At 31.5% G+C, this 17455-nt stretch overlaps 1 protein-coding gene and 2 long non-coding RNA genes across 7 annotated transcripts in view; 2 read left to right on the top strand and 1 right to left on the bottom strand.

The window, feature by feature from the left end:
- The window catches only part of LOC105148200 (uncharacterized), a 95209-nt gene extending 78323 nt beyond the window's left edge, over nt 1–16886 (bottom strand). The window contains exons 1-3 of one of the 3 annotated variants that reach the window (XR_015545289.1): nt 14135–16886; nt 7407–7759; nt 6122–6384 (exon numbers count right to left, since the gene is read on the bottom strand). This is a non-coding gene — a long non-coding RNA (uncharacterized LOC105148200). Of the gene's footprint in view, nt 1–6121; nt 6417–7406 lie in introns of all 3 variants that reach the window. The other 2 variants (XR_846405.2, XR_846404.2) reach the window with 2 other exon arrangements.
- Nucleotides 1–17455, top strand: part of cpx (synaptic transmission protein complexin) — a 141766-nt gene that overhangs the window by 80718 nt on the left and 43593 nt on the right. The window contains exon 1 of one of the 3 annotated variants that reach the window (XM_011059780.2): nt 17030–17186. The exons of 1 other annotated variant lie outside the window; for it this stretch is intronic. In XM_011059780.2, coding sequence (XP_011058082.1) covers nt 17174–17186 — 13 coding nt within the window. In that variant the 5' untranslated portion in view covers nt 17030–17173. One more of the 3 variants, XM_087406827.1, reaches the window with a different exon arrangement.
- Nucleotides 2226–5241, top strand: LOC147911117 (uncharacterized). Its single transcript, XR_015545292.1, has 2 exons — nt 2226–3285; nt 3994–5241. It is a non-coding gene; the product is annotated as an uncharacterized LOC147911117 (long non-coding RNA).

The following is a 17455-nucleotide window of genomic DNA, read 5'->3' as shown; positions in this document are numbered from 1 at the left end:
TAAAAATAAATCTCAGCTAACATCTTCCCATTCTTTATGCTCGCGTGAAGAATCTTGTGCATTCACAGGAATCCGTTAACGAGCACTAGTAGCAAAGTTTCATGCCACTGAAAACGTCCATGCAAAAATGGCAAAATGAAAGAGATCGGTGTTTTGCCGACGGGAAAATTCCAGAAAAATACGCGCGCGGGTATTGCCTGCAAGCGTAGTATTTCTCTCGCTTCGCGTAGGATTTTCCCGTTCCTTCAGGGCGAATCTTGAAAAATTGAAATCGCGAATTGTCAAAGACATTTCCTTAAAGATCCACCTTATGGCTGCGTAAATGTAGTCATAAGATTTCATCATATTTATTGGTGATTCGAAAAGATATTGCTGCTTTATTTTCTTTTTGATCCCATCAAATGATCCGTAATGCTGCTTTTACTAGTCAAATAATTGTTATTTATCGGATAAAATCGTCCCCCGCCTTTCGATAATCCGAAATATAGCTTTCCAATAAATATCTTTCGATATTTAACTGAATAGCATACGGCTTGTTGGTTAGAAAAAAATGCATACGAGTAAAACTGAGCGCGGAAACGGAATGAGAAATTCAATAGTGAAAAATGAACGTTTGCATCGTGAACGTGGAAAAACTCGAATAAAAGTGTAAACAATTCAATCGTTTTTGAAAATGTACCTGAATTAAAAACTAACAGAAACCACATTGAATATCGTGTACATAAAAAATTTCGAGTACATAGAAATATATTTTTTCTCTATAAATCTCTGAAGTTGATTTTCCATAAATGAAAATTTATTTATTTGTTTCAGCTTAGCATTTTTCACATTAATTTAATCTTATTGAGAAGAAAAATTGGACATAGATCTTTATTTAATTAGATACACGACATTAAACTTGAAGTCACCGACGTATAAAATTGCGACACATAAAATATTTTCGAGATAACTCTCTCATATATATTAGCACCATATTAGAAATATTATGTGCTATCAACGCAACTATCACCTCCGCGCATTATTACATCACGCGTATAATACAGTTACGTTATCACATTGGAGAATAATGGAGAAATGGAGTAGTTGCGAAATTACTCACGGATATGGTAACTGTGAATCGATTTAACGGGATGTAAAATAAAGATAGTGAGAAAAAGTTGTTAGAAAATACTCCCAGAGAGTGAATTTTGTACCCGTTTCAATCTGTGAATATTTAATTTCAAATCATCATTATATACGTAGTTTTACATTTAAGTTCTTTAATCTAAAAAAATCTAAAATTAAGAATTCCTATTCTCATAGAAAAAGAATTAATAAGAAAAAACATAAGTGACATAAATCGTTGCAAAAACGTTATTATTAAGATTATTTTTATTAAAATACATATTATAAGTACAATGACAAGCTATACTTAAGAATATTATAAAGATATTTGTTATCTTTTTGTTTTACAATCAACATTTTTATGTTATTTCGACTTACTTTCTAAATTCTTTGAAGTGAAATTTCACTCTGAAAAGAGAAAATTCTTAAAAAAGAGTGGCAGAATTTTCAATCCTTAAGAGTGAGTCCTTAAATGTCATTTTTTAAAGTGAGATTCTACTTCAAAGAATTTAGAAAGTATGTTAAGTAACAACGAGTATCAAATACTTTGAAAAATCAATTTCAAGAGTTACATATTGTAAAATAATGAGTAAAATGGCAAAATTGATTCTTAATACATATAATATAGCTAAATTTAACTTTCAATAATCATCGCAATGTTCATTTTCCGAAACAATATGTAAAATTGAAGACCAGCATATTAATAGATTTATTTTTCTATTATTCAATTGTCAATTTTTTGCCATAACTTCCCACATTCATAAAGTTTGCTAACTTAATCTAGTATTATATTACTAAACTGTAATTCATTGCTGCTATAATGTTTCCACATGTAAATAATTTGTTAATTTAATATGTGAGATAATATTTATGTGAAAACCATTTGTGGTTACGATATATTTACATTATTATATATCGTATACGGATTTTTGACATTTGCAACAGATACTCTTCGTATCGAATATTTTATGTAGGACAATATATTGCGATTAGTTTCAAAAAGTTGTTATTTCCGGTAGGGAATGCGGTTTATTTCGGTAAAATTTACACACATTGTGGTAGCTTCAACTTTATCCTTGGTTAATCCGTTCATCAGCGTATCGTATTGCTGACCCAGAAACAAGGCAAACATTACATCGAGTTTAAATCTCATATTCCGAACTCGACGCGGCGGATGTACTTTATTAGATTACAAACGCAAGCGCTAATATTTGCAATTGTATTTCGAGGATTCAACGACAATCCGAAGATGGCAATTCCATTAATTAATGCATATTATCTTATGCGTTAATTAATGTGATGTTATATGCTTATTTAACATAATTGTTTAACATAATTTGTATTTTTCATTCTTTCCAAATATAAACTCATTTAAATTAGGAAATTATGAAATAATAAAAATTTTTTCTAACCTCTAAAAAGTATGTAAATACTATATGATCCAATACACATAACTATAACATATTTGTTGAATTTGATCGTATAACATTTGAATATTGCCTTTATTCATGTATCGATATAAATTCTCTCCCCTCTTCTCCAACACACGCACATACACGCTGCACACATATATAACACATTTATAACATTGAATCTCGGAATACTAACTAAATATTGTTATTTCAAATATCTCTTTTTCTCTGGATATTCAAAAAATATTATACAATATTTCAATATACTGTGTATGGAATTTATTAATGATTTTTTAAACCAGTTATTCGTTATATTCACGATCTTTGTTTCGTTGAAAGAGCACTAGCTGTTTTTTTAATTAAAAAAGAATACTATTCTATTACTTAATTTTTTCATTGCTTGAACGAGACAAGGAATTTAACATGAATAAGCAAATTTCTATTTAAATTAATTTCTGAAATTCTGAATTTTTTGTTGCTTCGATAAAAAATTCGTTATCTGTAAATTTTCACATAAATATTCACATGCATATTGAACGTGTCGAACTAGATTCTCTTTATAAGTAATAACTGCCAGTCTTTTTTCCTAGATGCATTCTTGATTTAGTTAAATGCCTTTGCCATCAGGTGGCGAAATCGGTAATTTCTTGAAGTGTTCGAACGTAAGTGCGAGGAATACATTTAATTTTACAAAATCGTTTCCTCCGATAGTGGAAACGAGGAGAAGGCGGAGGAAAAGGATCTCTCGTAATTACCATTTAAAGGCCAGGTTCGTAGTAACTGAGTAACCCCTTTGTCGCGCACAAATTGCGAACCAATAAAATTCAGAACCAATTCGCAGAGAAGTTCTTGCTTATTTAACTTGCAAAAATATCCCTGTTCGCCGATATTCGATTGCTATTTTGGAATGCTCTTTTTGAAAGTATCATACATTATATTTTTCTCTAATTCTTTTAATAATTGACACGATATTCTATACTAACTGCATTTTTTCTGCTCTGCCTATTCTTTTCTGAACATAAATCAATTTTTACTTGTTAAAAATCTGATATCATGTTATTTAAAAAAATTAGAATATATTTATGTAGCGTATACCTCTTAATAATATCAAATCTTACAATAAGACTTGTTAAGATAAAGTTTACTTGGATTTATTTATAAAGTTTTTTTTATCTCAAAGAATTTATATTATTTATATTAGTCATATTAATCAGAAATATTAAATGTACAACTCTTCATTCTTGGCTCCTACAGCACTTATTCAAGTTTAAATCTTTTTCAATCGTATAGTCGTTTTAAAACGCATCCTTCAACTTTAAAACGAGGTATAATAATTAACAGAGTTGTCGATATGATTCAAAATAGTGGTGAAAGATGTCGTTCGAAAAACCGAATTTAAGACACTGCCTTCTTTTCGCTTTTCAACTGAAGAAAAATTCTCGGCGAAGAACTAAGAAGATAATTTGCTTGCTCTTAGGTGAAAATGCTGTGTCTTATAGTACGTGTAAAAAGTGGTTTCAAAAGTTTCGCGATGACAATTTCAATCTCCAAAATGAAGAACGCCCGCTGGACAACCAAAAAAGATTGAAGATGAAGAATTGAAACAGCTTTTAGAAGAAAATCCTTCAGACTCAAGAAGCTTGAAAGACTATTCGTTTTTATGTAAAAAAACAACATATTCGTAAAAAAGCTAAGAAAGAAATATCGAATATAAATCAAAACCTTCTCTCTAGTTAGTTGTTTATTTACTTTTCTTTTTCTTTATCGAGTCATTTTTATTCTCTATTTGTCCTTCTTTTTATTTCTATTTTATCGAAGGAGAGTTATTCTTCATCAGTTTAAATGGATCTTTTCGGATTTCTAGTGAAATGTATGAACACGAAAGGGGGAAGAGAATAAAGTGATGGAAAGGAAGTGTGAGAAAAAGCGCGAGATAGCGTGCCATCGCTTCCAATTCCTCTGCAAATTAATGTCCAATTTGACTGCTTTATCTCACGAGTAGATATATTTCTTTCATTGAGAAATTTCGGCAAAGTTTCCGCAATGGGATTAACGGCCTCGTTATGCGTCAAGTGCAAGTTGAGTATTCGAGAATAGAATCTGAGTAATCAATAGAACTCTTGCCATAATGCTATGTTATTCATACGAACTTAAAGTCGAAATTAAAGTCTCAATTATGGCTAAAATGCAATATTTTATATTTTATAATAGCATAAAATTATAATTATATTGTGATTATATCAAACCTTAGACAAAATCATAATTCTGCAATGTACATATATAATGGAACACGTTTTTAAATAATCCTAAAATAAATGCATAAATGATGAAATAAATAATGAAATAATCGCACAAGTATCAAAATCAAAACAATACAAAATAAAAATAAATTTAATACCAAACGGAAATTGTATACTACTTTGTTATATTAAAAAATAACGATATCGAGTAAAGATGAAGAAAAATTGATATCAATTGGAAATTGTGTTACAATGTGATCAATTTTTATAACGCTGTTAGATTATATTTATAACTGAGTGGATTATATTTGAAATATGATTAATTTTTATCACGCTGTTAGATTATATCTATAAATGAGTGGATTATATTTGAATTGTATCGAAAGGATTGAAAGGAACAGAATTGCTGCGAGGGAAATAAATAAAATTTTCGTGCCAAAATCGATCTGTGTCAAAGAAGAAAATCTGTTGGGAAAAGAATCAAAGTGACGGCGTATGGATCAGCCAATCGAACATGTCGCCTATCGTGGTGGTCCAGAAAATATAATTTATCGTTTGATTCGTCCAGTCAAGCGTGTGGACGCGTATAAGTGGCATATATCCGCATGGGCTGTCGCATAAGCTATCGCGTTTCCACAGGAATGAACGAAAGCGCCTTAATATCGCCATAACAAAACGCATCATTCACAATAAACGTGACGCACCGCGCGCGTAACATAAAGTACCATAATACGTTAACTAGACTCAAGAAGCAAATGTAGCGACACGACGTTGCGACGTTGGCGACAACGTTAAATACCCATTGCTGAGGTTTATATCGCCTCAAGTGAGTGGAAGATTTGTTATTACGGCGATTACACTAGATTCTGCTATGAGAGGATAAGAAAATTTTTCTAGCTGTATTCATGAGATTTTATTACATTCTTTTTTTTTTTCGTTGCTATTTAATGCGGTAATTAATCAATTAAAATTATTTTATCTTTTTTTCTTTTGTACAAAGGAAAAAATTCGATATGAAGGAAACAATGAAATCTTTTCAGATTTGTATTCCTGTTCGGACAGAATACTCTGTTTTCTTCTTTTCATTTCTTTTCACTTTGTCTTTTGTTATATATTTGTATATATTTGTGTATATTTGTGTATCACTCTAATTTTTTTAACACATTTAAATCAACTTTCTATTCTTATCGCACGATTATAAGTCAATCGTATCAAATACCTATATCATTTTTGGAAAAAAAAAACTATGCATTTTTAGTACTTGATTTTTTTGTAAATTTTTTTACTTCAACTCTGTGTATGTATAAATAGCGATTTATATGATAATAATATTATAATATAAATAGTTAATCTAAATGAACTCACGTTATCCCGAACTGGTAGATTCCAGTGGTGCAATCGAACGAACGAACGAAGCCCCACCAACGCGCAGTGTCACCATCGATATCCGCAGTGCCGTTGTTGGCATCCAGCCAAAATCTATCTTCGCTTCCACACCCCGCTACGTACTTTGTAAATCGAGGTTACCCGGGCTTCTAGCGACGCGCCCCTTTATCGTCCGAGTTTTCGGGCCGTAATCCGACGTAAGGTCAAGATTGCATTCATTGCACAAGTCCAGGTAGCCAAATCTATATCGAAAACTGATTTTGCAAAGTGTTTACTGCAAATATGAATAAGATGGCAGATTACGATGACAGATCAATTGATCCAGAAACTAAATAATTATTTCAGTAGCAATTTAAATAACATTCTATATTTAAATGAATGCGAAGACAGATTCTGTTCGGACGGATTCTGCTGATATACGATCTGTTATCCGATTATGTCAGCAAACATGTGCTTGCAAAACATGAACGTAATGAGAATATATGTATATAGGTAATTGACGTAACTGCTAAAATTTATTTACAAACTGCTAGTATGATGCTACCATTTTGTTCCTTGCATTGGAGGAATTTTTTTGAAATATTTTTGATTGCATAAGTATTAAATTTGGAATTATTATCTAGTAGTGTAGAAAATGTGATTTCAGATGGGTGATACTAAGTAAAGCAATTATAATATATAATTATTATTAATACAATTTTTTTTATTTTGAATCATGAAGATATATATTTCTTCATTAATAGTTGTCCAATATAACTAAAACTTAACTTAATCTATATTAGTCTATGTATGTGTTATAAAGGTAAAATGCCAATGTGTTGTACTATGCCATAACAAGCAACATATGTATGTTTACGGTGAGACTAGCATACTAATTAGTTGATATTGGAGTTAAACATGCATTGATCGCAAGCAATAAATTAAGAGCTTGTAACCTGATTTTGGTTAATCAATTTAGTCAATATAGTTTATCTTTTTTAACATCTGACAGATTTTCCACCATTATTTCAACAACCGAGATAACATCATGTTTCAGAGAAATATTCCAATGATTTAAATAGATTTGTTTGGATCAATTCAAGTTAGATTAAATCGAGTGCGATTGGTTGACTTTAGATCATGATAAAAAGACTGTTCAAATTAAAACTACAAAATTAACCAACAATACAAATGTTATATCCAAATTTATTAAAAATTTAAATGTTGTTCATACTGTGATTAATATTTAATTTTACGGTCAACTTATTCAATTTTTTATACATACCTCTGTTATAAAACATGTAAAAACAAATGTTTCTCCAATTTCTTTTCGGATCAAAGGAAAATGGCAGTTTCCTATGGTATCTCCTTATCTCTTCCTTTATCGCCGCACAGGATTTTCTCACGAGAATTTATGGAGCGGGACGATGAAAACTATCCATCTTTCTTCACGACTTGGCAAACGGGCTTTGTGCGATAACGTCCCGTGGATCACAGGAGTTATCGCCAGATGTTGATTGGCCTCTGTCATTTTTATCCGGGGAGTTTTTTGTTCGTCATGTTGTTATGACATCATTGTTGAAAAGATAAATATATTGTTTCTCGCGTGTCGAATATAGTGTGATATCGCAGATATCTCTGTAAAAGATAAAACAAACATATCAAACGTATATTATCTGGATAAAAGTTATAAAAAAAAATATATTATTGAAGCTAATGTACTTTTTATAATGTTAAAAAAGAAAGAGATTTTGTGTAAATATGTTTAATTGAAACGTAATTGATTAATTTTTAATCAATTAATGAGAGGTCGATACGGTAACTGGATGAGTAATATAAATTCACATGAAAAATCGGTAAATGTAAAAAAAATTTCCAATTGTAATAATTGTTCTAAAAGTGATATTGAACATGAATATGCGAAACACAATTTAATTAAATATAAATGTAATTTGTGTTTAAATGTTGTTAAAAAATAATTGAACAATTATCTTAAATAAATTTAATCACGATATTAAAAAAAAGTTTATAGAATAAAATATATATCTTATTATATATATCTAATACTTTTCTTCTGTACAACTATTATCATATATGTAAACGTGCGAGAGTAAGTAGTTGGAAGGAAGAACAGTACTTGTCGATATATGATATCGCGAAAACAGATCGTCCATATCGTTATGGACAAAATACGAAGACAACGGACGAGGAAGAGATGGGTAAGAAAGATATGGAAATAGTTCCCTTAAAGATGGCGATGCGGCGAAAAGATTTGCGAAGAAAGAAGTCGTTAGAGGGAAAAGTGATAAAGGAATTCTAGCAGGAACTTTGCATAACGTCCTACGTGGAAGTAGAAAGAAGCATGAAAAATATGGACATGGTGTTAGATGGCTTAATTTCTGCTGTAATTCACGGAAAATGCGATGCTTTCAACACAAGAAAATCTTTTCGAAGTAAAGATTTAGTTTAAATTCTGTTGTGTTTAACGCTGTTTCTCTAAATAATAAATTTTGACTTCCGCACGTTTCGAGAATTATTAAGTAAATATTATGCCGTACATATATAAAATTAGGAACGCGGAAGTTGCTCCATTTTGTATGAATAATTTCTTCTCGTATTAGATTGATGATCAACATTATCTCGTTTCAAAGAACTTCATATCGTGTATATATCGAGATTTGCTTTGTGTAGATTGAACATGCGGGCTGATAACTATATTCATTTGTTAGATTAAGTAGCCTTTCTAATCTGAGTTCCCTTGAAGCTGTACCAGCCAACGTACTCTTATCTAAGCTAGTACAACCCTCAAAACCCCTCTCCCCCTCCTCAAAGCCCTTCTCCTAATTCCCATTATCGCGTTAAACCTTCGAAATCTTCTACTGAGAAAACATATGGCAATTTAGACACAATGTTGGGAAAGCTAATCTTATTAACTTTCTACACGATAATAACTTTGGGATCCCTTAAGCAACTTATTACTGAACAATCAGTACAAGTGCTGTTAACGTGATATATTGATGAGAGAAGAGAAAGGAACGATAAAATATCAAAATAATTTTAACTTCTACATTCAAGGAACATTTTATCTACATGAAACTTATTAAAACTGCAGTTTCAGATTTTTAATCTATCAAAGGACTATCAAAATAATTCCAGATATATTTGTTAATTTCCAAAATTATATAATTATATTTTTTAAAATGTTATTTTATTTAAAACTAATAACTTGAGTTTTTGTTAAGAACTCAAGTTATTAGTTTTAAATAAAAAATTATTTGCTTCTAAATTTTCAATTTGTCTTTGTTTCCTATCTATATATCTTTTTGCAGTATATATTGTTATAAAATATAGTTAAGAAATTAAATAATATGTTATTTAATAGTCTTTAATGCAGATAATATGCTTTTCTATATTGGGCCAAAAGCGTTAACAAGAGGAGTGCTTCACTTAGAATTTTGATGTATGGATGCACATTTAGAAGCGATTCCATTAGAATCCTGCAAAGAAATTCTCTTTGATGACGTATTACGAATGTGATTTCTGAAGTAAAAGCTGCGATAGCGTAAGGGAATAAGAATGGAATAGGTGAGGCAAAGGGCGAGAACTTAGGTAGTATATGCGCTTTATGATCATGGATATATTCCATTTTCGTCTTTCGCCACTTTATCCGTCCGCTTCGGATAAGGCTAGCTAAGTACATTTGATTGTAAGCTGCCCAGCCAGGTTTAAGGCTGATTTACAGCCGGGTGGTAGCCTGACTTGCACGCACGTGAGTCGACTGTATGTGGTTTCTATTCTCAGGCGCTTGAGCCGTTATTAACTTCACACGTGGCGCAACGCGATTCTTCTATTCAGTCGTTTTCACTGAACTGCTCTTTTTGTTCCTGTCTTTTACTTAATACACTTTCGTGTATTTTATTATAAACACTTATATACTTAGCTTATTGTATATAATTGTAGTGATTTTTTTTTTCAATTTATTTTATATCAAGTTTTTTAATTGTTCTATATGTAAAATCTGTATATTTCTATCTTGTCATTTTATATTATAAATTATTTTATTTAATAAATAATAATTTAATAATTATTGCGTTCTAAGTTGATCTACACGTCAATATTTTCTTTTCATACGATACATATGTTTATCAAAAAAATATAGTGAAGAGTAACATAGATGTTCCTTGAATCTTCTTAAGGCTCTATCGACAATGTGTAATTTTCGATTATAGTTTGTAACCTGAGGGCTCGTTGAGGTCCACAGTAGATTTTTTTATCATTTCGAATTAAAAAATTAAAGAAAAATTCTTATTTAAAATTCACAATAAAAAAACTGACTGTGCCTTAAAAGATCCCGCATTGTCAGCAGAGGGTTGTTTGTATGGTTAAGTATGAGTAATTGATTTTTTAACTTACATTAGTATAAGTATCATAAAGATATTCTTTCTTTAAAAGGATACAGTAAATATATTTTTATATCTCTTTGTTTGAAATCTTTATAAGAATTTCGATATAAACATTTTAATTATTTCAGTCGATTTGTTTATTTGATAAGAAATTATACAATTTTACTTATAATCTGTATTCAACTTAATTCTTTTTTCATTTACAAATAATAAACAAATAAACAAAGTAAAAAATTAAAACTGGCAATTTGTTTGAACAAGACGTGTTTGACCGGGTTAGTAAGAAAGTATCGAAGTTCAAAAGAGGAAACCTCCTTCGAAGTACAAAAGGAAGAAACTGAAGAGGTAAAAAGTTCAGAGTAAATGATGAAGGAGGATACGGGAGAGAAAAGTGAATGAGTTGGAAGTGAGAAAAAGAGAAGCAACGGTAATTAGACGGATGATTGAGCCCTCCCTAAGAGATGATCTTGACTAGAAGTAGTTGGAGAGACTTGCAGTGGTAAGAGGTGAATAGTTCGACGTTCAATCCTAAACATGAAATTACTTGAACGCTTTTATTTAGACGTCGATAGAACAATAGCTTCGAGGGAATTAGTAGTCGGACAAAAAAGTGTACGATGCGGATTAACGATTAGATCATGCGCTATTAGCGACGACATAGAGGAGCCGGTTAAGCCTACAGAATGTGTCAATCTCGCATGTGGGCGGCCGCATCATATTAACGTCAAAACCTGTCGCCTCTCTGCATCCCTGCGAAAACCACAAGCGAATAGTGCTATGTGTTAGCACATAAATTAATTTACATGACATTAACATACAGTTAATATTCAATTAATATTTTTTAATTCTATTATAAGTAATAATATAATTCGAATATTTATATGATTTATAATTTTTTCGACAAAATTAGAAGAAAAAGAGAGAGAAGAGATATGTGTAAAGGTTGAGTTATTAATAATGTATAATTTATATTAACCTATAGAATATTAACAATAACCTCAACGTGAACAGCTGTTTATAAATAAAAATACAGACAGAGTAAAATCAACGATACAATATTTCCTTTACAATCGAAAGCCATAGTGATGTCATTATTTTACAATCAAGCGAAGAAACGTATATCTCGGGGCGAGAATTGCCGAGAATACATTCTCATAGCACAGGCGACGCAGTTGGCACCCAGTACCTTTTACGAGCCTTATCAGCAACCATTGGTTTAACTTAAGCTCGTTGCCACGTCACATAGATTGTTGTTGTCCACTAATTCGCTATTATTAATATCGATAATAATGTATTTACGAGACAAAAATCATAAAATTAAAAAAAAACTGCTCTATTTCCTACCAAGAGATACAACAACAAAAATTTTTTATTAAAATTTAAAAGAAAGAATCAGACATTATACATTATATATAATGACATTTTACGAGGAAGGAGTAAAGAGTACCTTACGCACAACAAACTTCGTTTGTTTTTATATTTATTAAATACAAATTTTTATTGCATAATCGGGAATATTATACCATTCAGAAAATTTGTACTATTGTACTATTTTATATATCATCATAATACATTTAATACGACACAGACTTGACTAATATATTAATCGAGTTTTTTTCTTTACGAAAATAGAGATTTGGGAAAGAGGGAAGTAATTACATTAATTATGTGTAGAAATGGGAGAGTCCTACAGAGACATTTAAAAATGTAAACGTATTAGATATTGTATTAATTAAATTATATCGTATTCTTAATTTAACGAACTTAATTGCTCATACAAATATTGTATGATGAGTGAGAGGAGAACATAGTCCACGCATCGTCGTGGTCAGACTGCAGACAGTACGCTGCCAATCATTATATCTCTGGCATGCGAACATACCACTGTGTGCGAAACGGGGTATGCGAGAGGACCAGGGGACGTTCGCTGGTCGATGAGGGAATATGGCAGCGGCAAGGGATGTGACGAGAGTGGTCGACGAGAGCACGCTCTCCGGAATGAGGGGGGTGACAAAGGGCGAGCACTATATTGGCATACCAACGGTGTGGGCGATATAGGAATACTTCAAGAACAACTTTATAGCGCGAAAGCCTGCCGACTCGAGATTCCTCCCTCGGTGATTGCCTACCTTCCTTCCTTCCTTCACTGGCGCGCAAAGATGAATACAAGCCACGAGCTAAGCTAGCGAACTCATCCCTGAGTATTAATATGGAACAAGCATACGCTGGAGTAACGTTAATAAAAAAAGGTAGAAAATTTAAGACGGTTTATAATGCAACTTCCTAATCAGGAAACTTTAAAATCAGGAATTGTTTCTTAACTATAATAATAAGTAATTATTAATTATGCAAAACGTATTTTTTAAATTAATTTCGACGAAATTTACGTAATTGCGTCTGTAGATACATATATGTATAGTACAATTGAATTATTTAAAGAATTAACTATCTCATAAATTAGATTTAATTATATTAATTAGATTTAATAAATTAGAACTATTTAATAAATTAGATTTAACTATTTAATTAAATAGAATCAACTATCTCATTAAAAAAATGCAATAATTGTATCATTTTAACGGCTTATGCCATAATTGTTTTGTAAACTGCAAGATAGAATTTCTAATTATGAGATATTGATGTTTAAACAAAGAACAGATTTTTAATGTAATTTAATGCATTTTTATATGATGCTCTCAAAAACTCATACATTTTTAATATTAAGAATTAACGAATTTTAAAAATTAAGAATATAAAAAATAAAAAAGCGCTGAAATATTGCGCTTTATTGCGTAAATCACGCGTGCTTGAGCTGCGAAATTTATGTACGGCATCTTGACGGAGTTCTATTAATGTTGTTATTTCGCGCGATACTTCATATTATATTATTAATAATTTTTCTTATTAATCGAGATAATTTTATTATATCTCTAGCCTGTCATCGAAATTCATACGGAAATTAAATTTTCTTTCGAAAATAAATAAAGAAATATCTGTCCTGCATAAATAATCAACTTTTATATTTTCTTCTTTCTTCAGAGAAATTACTAAATATTTTGTTGAAATTAGTAAAATATTCACGCGCGTCTGACCAAATCTCGGCATGTTCCATTGTTATAATACTAACACACGTGTGTATATAAAGCCACGTGCACATGTCGGAATTCTCGAACGCAATCAAACGCAACGCATTTGACGTGATTGAAGCCATCAAGGCGTGCTTGAACGCTACTAACGGAATAACTTGTACTAAACACACAGATCGCGTGTCTGTAGTTTTCACTATTATTAGTTAAAGTACCGTGATTTATTCATTATATTATTTTACTCTTTTCTATCGTATCTATTCTTATAAAAATCTTATTCGTCAATTTTCAAAATTGAATAACATTTTAACAAATCGCACGCGCGCGTTAATATAGATAAATTTAATTGTAGATTTTTAGTAATTAAAAAGAAAGAAGTTAGTTCCTTAATAAAAAGTTGTATTAAATTATGTTCTTCAAATATTTGTCTCCATTTGAGTGATTAGAATTGTAATTTTCTCTCTTTTCGTAAAATCCAAATTTCTAATTTTGCGAATTATCTATGTCTTGCAAAACATACTCACATTATTTACAAAACACATGTATCAAGCCAGATAGCTTGCGGAAAATGTGGCGGCGAGTCGCATAAGCGAGCGAGGAGGTCGGTCAGAGTGATTTAGGCGAATCAGTAACCCGCGGTGTTGCGTTACTTGTTTACTGCCGGAGCACCCGTTGCATTATTCAACAGCCGCCCATATTTATCAAGCCGATAGTCAAGCAGGGTGGCAGCAGGTACGAACGATACATAAACGCGTAAAAGGAAATAAACGATAGTGGGACCTTTGTTAAGAATCGTTTCCTATGGATGACTTTTCCTTTCTCCTGGTTGCAATTGGCTAAAAGCATAGATATTACATTGTACAAGAGAAACAAGATAAAAGATGACTTTTCCAAGTCTTTTTGAGCTACGTACAGGGCGTCCTGTAATTGATATTGGAAATAGTAAGAAAAGACATTTTTTTTTTCAATTTGTTCAATTAATTTTCTCAAAAGTATAGACACACAAAAAAATTCTATTGATAACATTTGATTAATTTTTTATATGTAAAATGTAAAATCATTATTTTTCTTGTTTATATATTACCAGTTCGAGAATATTCTTAAATAAATTCTCTAAGTATAATATATTTCAGTCCTCTTTTTTAATTTGAAGAATAGCTTGATATTTTTTTAGAAGAGAAGGCTTACATTTTTAAAAATAATTTTTTAAATTTGAACATTAAATGTATAAATATATATTGTTTCACAAAGATAAAAGCAAAAATAAGTAATTTTGGTAGAAGGAAGAAATTGCAATTAGCAAAGCGCGGATCATTTGCACGCAAGTATTCCGAGCGAAGGCGGAAAGCCATTAAGGAATATTCCCATGTGTAGAGCGCACTTAATGAGCGATATAATTTATTGGGTCTACTCGCGGGTAGTAGTTAATAGGGTCTGCGACCTACGACCCATTAACCGGAGGTCGATTGCGAGATATCGTTGGCGAACATCTGTCATATCTTGTGCACGATAGGTCAGAGTGGAACCAAATTTCAAATTACCCAAAAGAGTTTAAAATTTTGGATGAGAATTCCAGAGAAAATTGTTTTGTCCGATCTCTAAATTATATCTATATATATATAGATAGAAGAAAGCTTTGACACATTACTATATTTAGGAAATTTAAATAAAAAATTTATTAATTATTTAGATAAAGTTTCGACGAAGAGAAGACTTACAAGAAAGTGAAATTGATACTTCTATTGCCATTTCATACTTGTAAATAGAATGCAAAAGTAAGAAATATATTTGGATTTTCACATTCTATTTTAAATTTTCCAATAATTGAAAAATTTTAAATAGATTTTTACTGTAGTCACTAACTCTGATTACTTAAATATATAAAATTACAAAAAGAATTCTTTTTCTATTTATTTTTTGCTATTTTTGCTATTTCTTCTATTCTATGTTGTTTTATAATTCCGAATCAGTTTAAGTACCTACTATTGTAATATTTATTACTGTAGTTCTTAGAAGTTTCGTTTGCAAATATTTATATAAAGTAGCAAACAATTCACTCGCTTCTTCTCGACTACAAACGGAGAATACAATAATGCTGAACAGTATAACGTGACAAAATAATCCTTCACAACACTAAGTTATCAGCCATTTCTCTGCTAACCTACTTATATAATGGTACTCACAAACGTTATATTCTTCAACTTAGAAACTTTAGAGATTTTATATTAAGTATTTTATATATGTATTATGTGTTATTCGTTTGTTTATTATTTTACATGTATGTATACTAACTTAAAAATCTTTTCTCTATTTTTCTGTGAACACATAATTTATTTATATATTTCAGACGTATTTAAAAAAAAATTTTGCAAAATGTTTGCTACAAATTTTGTCCATGTCATTAAAAATATAACAGAATTTATTAACAAAATGTGATAACAGATTGTCCGTAGAAACCGAGTGGAATCTACTTGTTAAGTGGAATATGCATATTATTAGGTGTTGGAATTAATTCGTAGCGTTTTACAAGTGATGGGAAGTACTTTCATTAATGTATTTTTTAATGCTCATGTGAAATAAATAACATTCTTTCATTAAAAAACGCTACGAATTAATTCCAACACCTAATATTTAAATAGTTACGAGATAGTAGATGCTGTTGGGTTTCTGCTGGCAATCTATTGTCAGATTATGTCGACAGGCTGTCGGCAGAACATGAGCTTTAATGCGGACGTAATTGATCTATCGTAATCTGTTCAAAATTGTGAGAAAACTACTAGTGTATTGCTATACTCTTATTCTAATATCGAAAATTTCTTTTCACTGTTAGAAACGGATTTGAAATTCTTCAATTTAAATATGAGTCAATTTGAAATTTTTATTTAGTTCAACAAGCACTTACATATGTCACATTTACATCACACCGTTATAAAAACAGTAGAATACGCGATATCGGTTCTTCCTCTGTTCAAGGATCATTCAATATCTTTGTAATTGTACTTCGCCATTTTTACAAGATTTTATTTTTTCACCACTGTGCTGTCATAGCCAAAGGATAAAAGATTTGTTACACAAAATAAATCTGCGTTTTATTCTGTAGCTTTGTTCGGCACACTGCACGCGTTATTCCATCACTTTATTCCCCGTGACCCAGTCGAGCCGCTTAACCGGCTGTACAAGCTCGATGTCGCTCACCACCGACATTCCATTCTTCGTTCTCCATATCGAGAGGTGTCGGTGTCGCATTCCGTTCCATCCTATTCTATAGGAAGGTCGATCATGTCGGTTATAGGAACGGCAAAAATATTGCGCGGTAGATAGGGGTAGAAGGGAACCAACGGTACCTCTGAGGAGGAACTGAACATTTTTCTAGCTCCCCTCCAGCCCCTCTACGCCAGCAAGCACGCCCATCCCTGTAGTGGGGGTGCGCACCCCCGTAGAGATTGGTGGGGGCAGACAGAAGTTGCGGAGGTGGTGGTAGTCTCCGTGGCGAAGTCTGACCGTTACGACACCAGTACTACTGTCGCCACTATCACGAGTGCAGGCCATCACGGGACTCAATCATGGACATACTGGGTATGTCCTATTCAAAACCAAGCATGCACTATTTAATTGCTTATTGATCTTGTTCGTTTAATATGCTGAGATTGTCGAAATCGATCTGCTCCCTCCGGAAAAAAGAAATTTTACGAGTCACGTTTCATCGCGGTCGCATGCTTTAATCGCGAGTGTTGGTGAGACTGGCTTCGACCCTTTCTTAATCGTGAGACTTCATCTGCATCAAAAGATTAAGGTATTGTGGCTGAAGGAAAAAAGTTAAAAATTCATTGGATTGGTGGTTCTAC

Source organism: Acromyrmex echinatior, chromosome 1, assembly GCF_024713525.1.
Source record: "Acromyrmex echinatior isolate Ae372 chromosome 1, ASM2471352v2, whole genome shotgun sequence".
Classification (NCBI taxonomy): Eukaryota; Metazoa; Arthropoda; class Insecta; order Hymenoptera; family Formicidae; genus Acromyrmex; species Acromyrmex echinatior.
Note: the sequence above shows the minus strand (reverse complement) of the source record. Positions and strands in the feature narration are given on the sequence as shown.